This window comes from Lynx rufus, unplaced genomic scaffold, assembly GCF_022079265.1.
Source record: "Lynx rufus isolate CCGP_SWC_20201006 ecotype Redwood Valley unplaced genomic scaffold, mLynRuf1.p SCAF_24, whole genome shotgun sequence".
Taxonomy (NCBI): Eukaryota; Metazoa; Chordata; class Mammalia; order Carnivora; family Felidae; genus Lynx; species Lynx rufus.
This window is the reverse complement of record NW_025814839.1, coordinates 12,348,816-12,362,082: the sequence shown is the minus strand read 5'-3', so window position 1 is coordinate 12,362,082 and position 13,267 is coordinate 12,348,816. Positions and strand designations below refer to the sequence as shown.

General features: G+C 55.3%; 1 protein-coding gene across 5 annotated transcripts in view; it reads left to right on the top strand.

Annotated features, from left to right (window-relative positions):
• Positions 1-13,267, top strand: part of LOC124518462 (transmembrane protein 119-like) — a 36,280-nt gene that overhangs the window by 5,903 nt on the left and 17,110 nt on the right. For 2 of the 5 annotated variants that reach the window (XM_047088485.1, XM_047088486.1), the window contains exon 2: positions 5,070-7,728. The exons of 2 other annotated variants lie outside the window; for them this stretch is intronic. In XM_047088485.1, the coding sequence (XP_046944441.1) occupies positions 5,075-6,442 (1,368 nt within the window). In that variant the 5' untranslated portion in view covers positions 5,070-5,074 and the 3' untranslated portion in view covers positions 6,443-7,728. Of the gene's footprint in view, positions 1-5,069; positions 7,729-8,146; positions 9,059-13,267 lie in introns of those variants that run through there. One more of the 5 variants, XM_047088490.1, reaches the window with a different exon arrangement.

Below are 13,267 nucleotides of genomic sequence, written 5' to 3'. Positions count from 1 at the left end.
AGGACACTGAGGCTCAGAGAGGGTGGAACGAGGCTCAGGTGACACGGCTGCTGAGCGCTCTCTCCTCCACCCCAAGTTGCCTCTGCATGCAGGGGAGGTGGGGATGGGCGCAGGGAGAGGGCAGGGGAGGGCGAGAGCCCCCTCCACGCCCTCCTCCACCCTCCACGCAGGAACAGCGGGTGGGGCCTTTTTTTTTTTTTTTTTTTTTTTTTTTTTTTTGTTCCTAGCCTCTCTGCTTCCAGGAAGTGGCTGAGAGCTCTGCCTTCCAGGAACCGAGAGCTGCCCGAGTGGGGGGTGAAGGGTACAAGTCTTCGTAATTTTGAAACACTATCCAAGCTGGTGGCTTCTTCCTAAAGTCCCCCTCCCCCGCCCCGCCCCAGGAAAGCGGGGCCAAGATCAGGCCCTGTCCTGTACCCCCAAGCAGGAGCTCCACCCTTGTGCAAAGAAACCGCCTCCTGAAGAGGGAGACAAAGAATGTGTGTGTGTGTGGGGGGGGGATCCGTTTAGTAAGCACCTACTTGATGGGGTTTGGAATGATGGGAGTCTGGAACTGACAGCCAAGAAAGGTTTCTTGAAGACATCTTTGGTGCAAAAAGGTGATTTTGTTAAGGCTCGGGGCTAGGACGGCGGGGGGGGGGGGGGGGGGGGCAGGAAGAGTTGCCCTGGGGCTGTAAGCTCTGGAGTTGGGGGAGGTGAAGACAAAAGGGAAGCCTCCAGAAGGACTTTGATGTGCTAAAGAGGGCTCCTAAGATACCTGAGGCCTTGCGGGTTGTCAAGCTAAGGTGGTTTTCCCTCTTAGTGAGGCATTAACAATAGGACGGCAGGGGGTTCCTGGAGAAACGGTTCTGTTCTGTTTTGCCTCAAGTATTCGTCAATGGGCTGCAGGTTATAAATACACTTAATCTTACCCGCCATTTCCTTCTTACCTTTGTTCCCCACATCGCTGTGGAGGAGAGGGTGATGTTGGGGCTCCAGGAAACTGAGTCTAGAGGTTTCTGGAGATTAGGCTATTGATAGATTGCCTTTTTCTTGAAATTTACCAAGACATTTGTAAACGGAGAGAGAGAGACTCAGGTCCTGCAAGATTGATCTCTATCAGCTAACCACTTGTTATCTTTCCTTTCCTTTGTTCTTGGGCAGCCAGGGGTGCCTGAGGACTATCGCACACATCCCGCCTAGGGAGGGGGTGTGTGCTAGCTTGTGCTTGGCCCTCAACTTGCCTTATGGCCCCTCATCCTAGTGGGAGCCTGGAACTTTTGAATCCATTCTCTTGTTGTATTCCTTTAATAGCTCGATGAGATAGATGTGGTTTGTTATCCCCATTTTGCAGATGAGAAAACTGAGGCTCAGCAATTCAAGGTCCTACAGCTTCTATGGGACAGAACTGAGACCGGAACATCTTTTTCTCTCCCCCCCCCCCATAGCCTGTTCTCTCAATGCTGTGCCCTGCATAGCCCTCGGGACATATGGGGCTGACCTTTCTGGGTGAGATGGCCTTCAAGGTCTCCTTATTCTTAGTCTGCCCTCCTTCCCTCAGCTGGGTCCCCAACCCCGGCCATAGATACAACAAGCTAAGGTCTCTTCCAAGCCTTTGGTCCTTCTGCCCCCTCAGCTAGGTCAGCTTTCTCCACCAAGCCTTCCCGAATCTTCACTGGGTTCCAGTCTGATCTCTGGCAGCTGTGTGCCTTTGGGCGAGTTGCTTTACCTCTCTGAGGTAGAGCTTCATCTCTCCACGGTAAAATGAAGATAATTGTGAGTGATGAGGTTTTGGAGTGATGGTGGGGTTCGGAGCTGACGGCCAAGAAAGAATTCTTGAAGACGTCTTTGGTGCAAAAAAAAAGTGATTTTCTTAAAGCATGGGGCCGGGACCCGTGGGCAGGAAGAGCTGCACCGGGGTTGTGAAGGGTTACTGGTTTATGCTATGGAGTGGGGGGAGGTAAAGTCAAGATGAAGTTTCTCTCTTTTTAAAATTTATTTACTCTTCCTTTATTTTTGAGAGAGAGACAGAGTGTGAGCAGCGGAGGGGCAGAGAGAGAGGGAAACACAGAGTCCGAAGCAGGCTCCAGGCTTCGAGCTGTCAGCACAGAGCCCGATGCGGGGCTCGAACTCACAAGCTGTGAGATCATGACCTGAGCTGAAGGTGGATGTTCAACCGACTGAGCCCCCCAGGGGCCCCTAAGATTACCTTTTTCTTGTAATTTCCTCAGATATTTGTCAACTGACGGAGACTCATGTCCTGCATGACTGTGACCTGTATCAGCTAGCCGTTTGTCTTCTGTCCTTTCCTTTGACCTTGGGCAGGAAGCAGTACCTGAGGAATATCCCACCTGGGGCTGGTGTGTGTGTCCGCGTGTGTACAGGTGCACGTGCGCGTGTGTGCGTGCGTGCGCGTGCCCTAGCTTGTACTTTGCCCTCAGCTTGAGGACCTGATGTGTCTGGTGCAAATATCATGAAGTTTGGTTTGAGAAATTATTTTATTTTATTTTTGAACTTTTTTTAGCGTTTAGTTTTGGGATAGAGCAAGAGCGGGGGACGGGCAGAGAGAGAGAGAAAGAGACAGAGGACCTAGAGTGGGCTCTACGCTGACAGCACAGAGCCCCACATGGGGCTCGAACCCACGAACTGTGAGATCATGACCTGAGCTGAAGTCGGACGCTTAACCGACCGAGCCACCCAGGCGCCCTGGTTTAAGAAATTATTTTAAGACACGATTTTTTTAATTTATTTTTTTAAATGTCAGTACTTTTTTTTTAATGTTTATTTATTTTGAGAGACAGAGAGAGAGCCCATGTGTGCTCTGGGAAGGGGCAGAGAGAGAGAGAATCCTAAGCAGGCTCTGTGCCGTCAGCACAGAGCCCGATGTGAAGCTCCATCCCACAAACCATGAGATCGTGACCTGAGCCGAAGTCAGGAGTCAGACTTTTAATCAACTGAGCCACCCAGGCACCTGAAGGACTTTTTTTTTCTTTAAGTTTATTTATTTTGAGAGACAGAGAGAGAGCGTGAGTGGAAGAGAGGCAGAGAGGGAGAGAGAGAGACTCCCAAGCTCAATCGGCTTAACCGATTGAGCCGCCCAGGTGCCCCCAGGCTGCCATTTTGGAAACCAACATAATTCTAACTAACAAGTGGAGGAGGTCAAGTGGAGCCTGGGAGCTGAGGGGCCTAGGAGTACGTTATAGTCACTCAAGGAATGATGAGCAACTGGTCTCTGCTCTAAATTATGTGAAGGACAAGGAAAAGTATTGGAACTGACCCAGGCTCTGCCCCAGGCACAGTGCTTGGGATTGCACACTGCTGAATGTATTGTATCCAAGGAAACCAGGAATACCTGAATCCTGGCCCAGGACACAGCTGTCCCTAGCCACAGGATTCTCAAGTGCATGACTCCGAATCCCATAAACAACAGCCCGTGCCAGGGGAAGCATAAAGGGAGAGAGAGCAATCAAGAAAGCAAGTTCAGGGGTGCCTGGGTGGCGCAGTCGGTTGGGCGTCCGACTTCAGCCAGGTCACGATCTCGCGGTCCGTGAGTTCGAGCCCCGCGTCGGGCTCTGGGCTGATGGCTCAGAGCCTGGAGCCTGCTTCCGATTCTGTGTCTCCCTCTCTCTCTGCCCCTCCCCCGTTCATGCTCTGTCTCTCTCTGTCCCAAGGGTAGATAAACGTTGAAAAAAAAAATTAAAAAAAAAAAATTAAAAAAAAAAAAAAAAAGAAAGCAAGTTCAGGGGCGCCTGGGTGGCTCAGTTGGTTGAGCATCCGACTCTTGATTTCAGCTCAGGTCATGATCTCACGGTTCCTGAGATCGAGCCCTGGGTTAGGCTCCGTGCTGACAGCATGGAGCCTGCTTGGGATATTCTGTCTGTCTGTCTCTCTCTCTCTCAGAAATGAACAAGCTTAAACTTTATATATATGGGTGTTCACAATGCTGGGAAGAAAGACCAATGAGACGGTCAAAAGCAGAGGCATTGCCCTTTTTGGCCACTGGTCAGGGGGCTGAAGGGTCAAAGCAGAATGGGCCCCCAGGCAAGTGAAATGACTATCAGCTGCCTGAGGGCAGGACTGTTCCAAAAAGATGTGTTTTCTCCTGGCCCCAGATAGTACCGTTGATGGCTCTGGGCCCTTGAGGACTTACAGGATCGGCTTACTGATGGAGGCAAAGTAGCCGCCCTTTTCGGGAGCTTGTCATGGGAACCGAGTGCTAAGGGCTTTGTAGGGCCTGTTTCATCCTCACTATAAGCCACGAGGTAGGTACTGTCCTCCCAAAATGTGGACGTGAGGACAGAAGGGAACCAGACCAAGCTGAGACACTGAGAAAGGAGGGGGAAAAAACTGAGAATCTGAAGAACAGGCCTGGGCTATGTAGGGTGGGAGCCAAGACAAAGGAGAATGGAACAGAGGGACACAGAGAGACGTATCAGGAACCGTCTCCTCAAAAACAAAAAAGGCCTCAAGGGTCCAAACAAGCAGCTTTATCCTGCACACCTGTGGTCTCCAAACTCTTCTGCTCACGAACCCCATCAGTGGACAATATGGATGCGTTGATCTATGAATTATGCACAGAAATAGAAATTACAAAGTGGATGACATAACTATATAACTGGAAGCTCTAATATTTCCTTTCTATACCCCGGTGGGCGGTCTTGCCCACAATTCTAAAGTTTTAATCAGAAAGGCAGGGAGTTAAGTCGGTTACGTGTTGGACTTTGCCTCAGGGCGTGATCTCATGGTTTGTGAGTTCGAGCCCCACGTCGGGCTCCATGCTGACCGTGCGGAGGAGCCTGCCTGGGATTCTCGCTCCCTCCTCTCTCTCTCTGCCCCTCCCCCTCTCGTGCTTCCTCTCTCCCTCTCAAAATTAGTAAACCTAAAAAAAGGAGTTAATGTTGATAAATAACGATGGCCGCTATTTGCTGGGCGGCTACCGCGTACCAGGTAAATGCCGGGTTTCGAGGACGCTAGGTGCCTGCCCCAGGTCAGACGCCCTCCTAGCTGAGGCTGTCCGGGGTTGCAGTAGAGGGTGCTCGGCAGGCCCAGGGGTGAGCCTGTCCTGATGTCCCTCTGTCTGTGTCTGCCTCCAGGTGCCATGCCTCTGCAAGTCCTCCTGCTTCTGATTTTGCTGGGCTCTGACAGCAGCCTGCAGCTGCGGGAGACATGGGAGAATGGAACCATTGAGGCCCCGGACCCCCTGCTTGTGCAGGGCCAGAAACAAGTGGAGGAGGACCCAGAACAGGACATGTATGACTATGTTGGCACGGACCCTCCAGAGACGCTTTTTACAAATAGACCTGGGCCTGTGTCCCTGACCTGGACATTTCTAGCTGAGACGGCAACATTGGGGCAGAAGGATTCCGGAACTCCTGAACAAGCCACTCTGGTGATAGCCAGAGGGGACTCCGTTGGCCTGGACGCAAGAGGGATGGCCATGGGGGATCTGAGCACGGAAGTGGCCACGCAGGGGGTTCCCGTCACGCTGGGCCCTCTGAGCAAAGAACAGGTCACTGCGTTACCTCCCATCACAGAGGCTTCATCCACAGAGGGGGCTCCATCCACAGAGCTGGCCACCATTGAGGCCCTGTCCACGGAGCCGGCAGCCACAGAGGCACTGACCACACAACCTGTGGGCACAGAGGCCCCGTCCACGGGGCCGTCAGCCACAGAGGCACTGACCACACAACCTGCGGCCACAGAGGCCCCGTCCACGGGGCCGGCAGCCACAGAGGCCCTGACCACACAACCTGCGGCCACAGAGGCCCCGTCCACGGGGCCGGCAGCCACAGAGGCCCTGACCACACAACCTGTGGCCACAGAGGCCCCGTCCACGGGGCCGGCAGCCACAGAGACACAGACCACACAACTTGCGGCCACAGAGGCCCTGTCCACGGGACCAGAAGCCACGGATGCCCTGTCCACATCCATGGAGCCCACTGCCACAGAGGCCCTGTCCACAGATCCCGCCACCACGAAGGTCCCATCCACAGGTCCTGCGACCACAAGGAGCCTAACCATGGCCCTGCTTGTGCCCTCTGATCCTTACAACAGCACCACCGTGGCAGTAGGCAATTCATCTGATGGCTTCATCAAACAATGGAAAAATAATCAGAATCTTGCCCCCCAGAGCTCCGTGGCCCCCAGCCCCACAGAGGCTCTGGACCGCATCCCTGTGAAGCAGTGCCTGCTGGCCATCCTCGTCCTGGCCCTGGTGGCCACTATCTTCCTCGTGTGCACAGTGGTGCTGGCTGTCCGCCTCTCTCGCAAGAATCACATGTACCCTGTGCGCAATTATTCCCCCACTGAGATGGTCTGCATCTCGTCCCTGCTGCCTGAGGGGGGCGAAGCGCCCTCGGCCACGGCCAACGGGGACCTGCCCAACGCCAAGAGCCAGGGCCTAAAGGCGGGGCCGAGGGAGGGCCGAGATGGGGATGACCTCACCTTGCAGAGTTTCCTCCCTTAACCCCCACCCCTCACCCACTCATCCCTCTGAACAGGACCTTCGCCTCCCTGCTCCCTCCAAGGCCCGCTGGGCCACCACTGAGCACCCCGGCTCTGTTCCACGGGTCCGGGCTTCCTTGGGACCCCTAGGGATGGGGATCTCTAGGACAGAGCCCCCAGGTGCCCCACAGGAAGGAGAGCAGCTGAACTCTTGCAGCCAAAGCAGGACTGTGGGCAAGCCACCGCATCCTCCCTCCTGCCTCCGGGGGGCCCGGGGAGATCCCTCCACCTCCCTGTCTCCCACCTGTCTGGGCTCCCTCTGAGGCCTTCCACGGCTGGAGCCTCATCCCCAAGCACCCGGTGAAGCCCCCGCCCTCACGCCCATTTTCTTCTGGTTGCCATGGTCACCACACAGGAAAGGGGGCATTTGGGGGCAGGAGTGCTGGATTCTGAAGGCCATTCCCTGCCCCTCTCCGACTTGGGGCAGCTTGGGTTTTCTTGGGCATCTCCCCAGGGAGCCCAGGGTGAGATCCTGGCCCGGGAGGGCTGGGGCGGGCTTGGAGAGCCCAGGGCCATACCTTTCTTTGGGGCTGTGTGGGTCATTGTTCACTGAAATATCCCACTCCCCAGCCCGCTGCCCGGGACAGCGCAGGTGCTCAATAAATATTCGATGAACTAATAGTGGCTGTTTCAGGGCGTCAAGGTGTCTCCTGCTGGGGCTTTGGTCCCTTGCTGTTCACCCCGGCCCCGGCCCGCTCCAGAAACCCCCCCAATCCCCCGGTCTGTGCCTTAAGTTTTCAGTATTGTCTCTTGGACACTGGGGGCGTCTTGGTACATCCTTGGGCAGCCGGGAAGGTTGTAGGCCGTTGGGGGGATGGGGAAACTGGTCCCCGAATCCACTTTATTCAACTCCCCCCCCCCCCATGACCCAGTTCTGGCATACAGAATTTGGTTCCCGCCCCAACTCTCAGACAAACGCGTCCTCTCAACGTCAGTGCCATCCTCCCCAGAAACTCACCCTGACCTCTCCCGGGGAGGGGGGGGGTGGCCTGTCTCCCATTTAACACCCACTCCTCACAGGGCTGAGCACAGCTGCGGCCTCCAAGGTTTTCGAACAAAATTTGGGGCCAGCAAACTTTTTTCTTCAATGGCCAGACCAAAAATATGTGACGTTTTGCAGACCGCGCCGTCCCTGTTGCTACTCGTCAGTTCCATCCTTGGTCCTCGTAGATTGTGTGTGGTCATTGACGATGTGTCACAAATGAATAGGGTTGGCTGCGTTCTAATAAAACTTTATTTACAAACAAAGCGGCAGGCTGGATTTGGCTCTGTGTTCGCTGACCACTGATCTGAGCATCGGGTGAGCAGCTGGCCCGGTTTGCGTGGGACTTTGGTGAATGTAGCACCGGGAGCCCTATGTTGGGGGAAACTGCTCAGCCCCAGCAAATCAAGAAGTTGGCTGCCCTATTTAAGCAACACTCACTGTGTGTGTGCGTTACCACATTCGGACCCACGCTGACCCCGAGGGTCGGATCAGAAAGCCAAGGCTTCCACAGTGGCTTCAACAGTAGCTGAGCCCGGGGGCGCCTGGGGGAGCTCAGTCGGTTAAACGTCGGACTTCGGATCTGGTCGTGATCCCACAGTTCATGATTTCGAGCCCCGCGTCGGGCTCTGTGCTGACAGCTCGGAGCCCGGAGCCTGCTTCGGATTCTGTGTCTCCCTCTCTCTCTGCCCCTCCTCTGCTTGTGCGCGCTCTCTCTCTCAAAAACAAAACAAAAACAAACAAAAAACCCCCAAACCAGTGGCTGAGCCAGGATTCAGACCTGGGTTCTTCTGTCTCTTGATGCTTTTTGATCAGAAGGGACTCCTGCTTTGAGCCCCTGTTCTACCTTCTGGGGGAGGACTACAACTCGTTTTGGTGGACTTTTTCTCTTCTAGAAAAATACCTCCAGTGCCTTCTTTGGGAGTGCCGGCCCCTTCAGGGTGAGAGAGAGTTCAAAGACAGGGTGGAGTCTGGGGGGTATTGGCTGAAGCTGGAAAGGGGGTGGGAGGGACAGACAGGAGGGAAGGTGGCGGGCCAGGGGCAGTGGGGGCAGAGTTAGTGAGAAGTGGAGGGCTGTCTGCCCCGCCCCCTGACGCTCTAGAACAAGTGTGACACCCAAGGTGTTCCGGGCACTTTGGTGGGGGAGGGGTGCCCACCCTGGGCCGGGGCAGCTCACCCTGGAAAAGGTAGAATTGTGCCTTAGGGGAAACGTGGGTTTACTTGCCCTTTGGGAGCGATGAGAAAAATCATGTGGGGGACTTGATATCGTGGAGCTGGGGACACAGAGGCTGAAGGACTTGGGGGGCAAGCGTCCTTCTGGGGTCTTGTCACCCTGTCCTCCTGGGTAGGGAGCAGGTCTCCACGTCCCCCCGCCCCCACTGGAGGACACTGTGACCGCAGAGGGCTCCCCTTGGCGGCTGTCTGGCTCTCTCCAAGGCGCGGAATTGAAGTCTGGGGATGACAGGTGCTTGAAGCAGCCACCAGGCGGCACCCGCCACCGGCTCTTGGAGCTCTTGAAAGCCGGGAGCTTCCCAGAGGACAAAGGAGCAGCAGGGATTGCTGGGCCAGGAGCGCTGCGAACCCGGGAGGGTGCTGGTGAGTGTTTAACCTCCAGCCCCTTGGGTGGATTTGTATCCCAGCCATGATTTGCGATGCTTGCCAATTTCCTTGGTGTAAATACCCCCTTGGCTGATTTGGAGCAACCAACTATGTATATAGTAAATGGTACAATAAATGCAAATAATCTCAAGAACATAGAAGAGTAGAATGTAGTAAAATAATTAGGAAGTGGTGAGGTTTGAGTACTGGAGGACCTTGGGTTTTTGTTGTGTTTTGTGTTTATTTATTTTTGAGTGAGAACGGGAAGGGGCAGAGAGAGAGGGAGACGGAGAAGCCCAAGCAGGCTCGCGCCATCAGCACAGAGCCCGATGCGGGGCTAGAACTCACTGTGAGACCGTGAGCGGAGCCAAAATCAAGAGTCGGACACTTAGCCGACTGAGCCACCCAGGCTCCCCGGACCTTGGTTTTTTATAATTTAACTTATTAAACAACTGGCTTACAAAATTCTGAAACTCTAACAGTTGGCCCTCGGAGACTGCTATAGGCTAGCTCCTACGTCCCACTGTGCCCTCCTCCTGCCCGGACCTCCCCTTGGCCTTGAACATCACCACCTGAATCACCCCAACCATCTATTCAGCAAATATATTCTGAGCACAGAACATCTGCAGTATCTCCATGAGTCCCCTCAAACAGCCTGGGAAGGAGGAACTCGTATTCTCATTTTACAGAAGAGGAAACTGAGGCTCAGACAGGCGAAGTCACCTGTCTCAGGTCACCCATAGGATCTGGGACCGGAACTCAAGCCTGAATCCGAAAGCCACGTTCCTACCACAGTGCCATGTTATTCTTGAGGTCGCGGTGGGGTTCTGGGGGAATGCCATGCCCCGAACTCTCACCCCTGCTGACCTGTCCTGGTGCCTGGAAGTCCCCATCAGTCACCCTTGTGGCTCCTGGCTGCTGAGGGAAGGCGCTGGTACTTTGGAGGGTGACAAGCCCGAAGCCAGCTCTCTCCTTGCAGATAGCAGGACTAGCCATGCCGGGGTCTAAGACAAAGAGAGGTGGCCGGGGACATCGACTGGGCAGTCAGTGCACGTGCAACCCCATGCAAACACGTCATCTGCATGACCTACCAGACCTCACAACCACCCCATGATGTGGGTACAATTATTATCCCATTTTACTGCTGGGAACACACAATTATTATCCCATTTTACTGCTGGGGAAACTAAGGCTCAGAAAGCTGGATCACTTGCTCCGGCAGGTTGCTCTGCTAAGAAAGCAGACTGTATTGACTTCAGCTCTGGCGGTGGGGAAGGAAGGAGGGTAGACATGGAAATCAGGAAATGGGGGCGGGGGTCAGCCTTGCGGTGGTTCTTCTGGAAGCTGATCTGGGCAGAGGCTCGTCAAGCTTGCCCTCCATATCCCTCCCCATGTGCCGCTCTGCTGAGCCACATAACTCGAATGTCCAGGGCATGTCCACTCTGTGCTATGTCCCCGGGGATGCCATGTGATTAAGACATGGGATGCCCACTGGGGCTCATGGCCCGGAGGGAGTAAGAGATCTGTCAAATGGTCGCCCAGAAAACGATAAGATTGTGGCTGGGCCCGGAGCCCAAAGGTGGGGGTGGGGGTGGGCGTGGGGTTGCTGGGCATGTACCATGTAGCCAGACTTTGGGGGTGGGGTGGAAAGGAGTCAGGAAATGGTATGAGGCTGGAAAGGTGCAGAGTTGTGGAGGGTGGGTGCAGGGAGGAGAATGTGTCCAGCCACTGAGGACAGCGTAGAGAACAGGGTGGGGACATTGGGAGAATGGACGAGGCTGGGGTGGTGGGAAGGAGGCAGAATGGCTTCAGGGAGGAGGGCGAGGCTGTGCGAGGATGGGGGGGGGGGCCTGGGCCGGAGAAGGGGTGCGAGAAGGTGAGGAATCGAGGGATAACTGGGAAGGAGGAAGGGGAGGAGTCGGTGATGGATTGGCAGGATGAGGAGGAGAGGGAAGGAAGTGAAATCTCGTTTGCTACTTGGGTGTCATTCATGGAGGAAGCAGGTGGGGCGGTGGGTTGGGCTTCCGCCACATCGCGTCTGCAGGGTCTGGTCAACCTCCAGGCGGAGGTGTCCAGAAGGCTCCTGGAAAACAGGCTCAACGTCACTGGCCATCAGGGAAATGCAAATGAAAGCCTCCCGAGATGTCACTTTGTGCCACCGGAAGGACTAAAACTGAAGACCGACAATACCAAGTGCTGGCGAGGACGCAGAGAAGCCAGAACGCTCCCGCGTCGCTCCCGCAAATGCACCAGGGCACAGCCGCTTTGCACAGCAGTGTGGCGGTTTCTTACAACGTTGGACGCATATTCACCATTTGGCATATTTGCACCAGGTGGCGCATCCAGGCAACTTTGCAAGCCCTTTCCTAGGTATTTCTGCAAGAGAATGAAGCCACATGTGCCTACAAAGACCTGTAGATAACACTATTCGCAGCTTTATTATTAATAGCCCCAAGGCTGGAAACAATCCAAAGATCCACCATCTGGTGAATGGGTACGTGGATGATAGGACACCACTCAGACTAAAAGGGTGCAGATGGTTGATCGATGCACAACGTGGATGAATCTCAAACACACACGGGGCTGTTTGTCTATTTCACGGCTTCAACAACAGGCAGGGCGAGAACAGGCCAAACTGAGCTATGGCGGTGGAAATCAGATCGGTGGTTACCCTTGCCGGGGAGGAGGAGGCTGGAAGGAGCTGGAAGGAGGGGCTGGAAGGAGCCTTCCGGGATGATGGGAACATGCCTGATCTTGGTCTGCGTGGTGGTCACACGAGATTGTCACTTCCCGAAGCCCCCCCGCAACTGTTCTCTCCTGACTGGTGCATTTCACAGTGTGGAAAGTGCGTCTCGAGTGCAAGCCAACGAACGAGCGGGCAGGTGCGTTCGTGAGTCCGGCTGGGCACACCTGCGGGTCCGCTCGGGTGAAGGAGCGTGGGTGAGGGTCAAGGGCTTGGAAACCTGGCCCCGGGAGGCGGGAGGAGGCCACAGCTCCTGGGGCTGTCCCACCCATGTCCTGTGTAGATGCAACCCTTCTTTCCTTCAGTGGCTGCTCCTGTGCCCAACACCATCCATGACTCCCTAGTACCCAAGTACAAAAAGCGTGTCCAGTCTTGTCACTTGCTGGGCATTGACCTAAATGCGTCATGGTCTGGACGGACTGGACTCCTCACTCCTCACACATGCTTCCTGCCTCTCATCCATCACCCCCTTCCACTACCTCTCTCTGAGGTCAGCTCCCCCAGGCCCGAGCCCTTTCTGAGCTCCGAGCGGATCCAGCCATGCCTCTGGTCTCCCTGTTGGCTCGTTCCTCCTCTTTCTGGTTCTTTGCCCCGAGCCTGGCTGGCCAACAGATAACTCCAGTGTGTTCTCCTCCACTCCGGGCCTCGATCTCTCCATCTGTAAAATGGGTGTCCGTGTGTCTGCTCATGCCACCGTCATGCCATTCCACTCTTCACTCACCTGTTCCTTCCACTCGGGTGAGCCGCCCGAGGCAGGGTCTTGTGCATCTGTTAACCTTAACAATGGCACTAGAAGCTCACCCCTGTGTGCCAGTCAGGAGTTTACTCTGTGCTAAATTGGTCGCCTGTGTTTTCTCATTTCATCCTCGCCTTGTGAGACGGGTCCTCTTTGTAACTCCATTTTACAGATGGACACACTGAGGTTCAGAGAGGTTGAATGACTTGCCTGAGGCCACACAGATCTGGGACTTGCTGGGGGGCAGGGGGACACCAGCCACCAAAGGCTGGCTTCTTGAGGAAGGGCTGGATATTCCCCCAAATCCCCAGGACTCAAAGCCACACCCTCGGCCTGACTGTCCCTCCGCCACACAGAGCAGAGTCCTCCCCGGAGGCTGTTCTGTGCCCACGCCAGCCCACGGTGGAGGGCGGGAGGTGCTGGGAGGCGGCCGTTGGGCTCTGCCCATCCTTGGTGCCCACGTAGTGCCAGGGGTGATGCCAGAGAGTACTGTAGGGCAGAGGTATTCCCTAATTCAACCACCCCAGACTCAACTCTGTGAGACCTTGGGCCTGCCAGCACCCTCTCGGGTCCCAATTTTCCCTTCTGTAGGATGGGAGTATCTACACCAGCTCCTGCTGGAGGGACAACACCACCACGGGGCAGGCAGCAGAACTGGGAGGAGCCGACAGGGAGGATATGGTGGGCAGCGAGGGCACCCACCAGGCAGCGTGGGATGGCAGCTTGG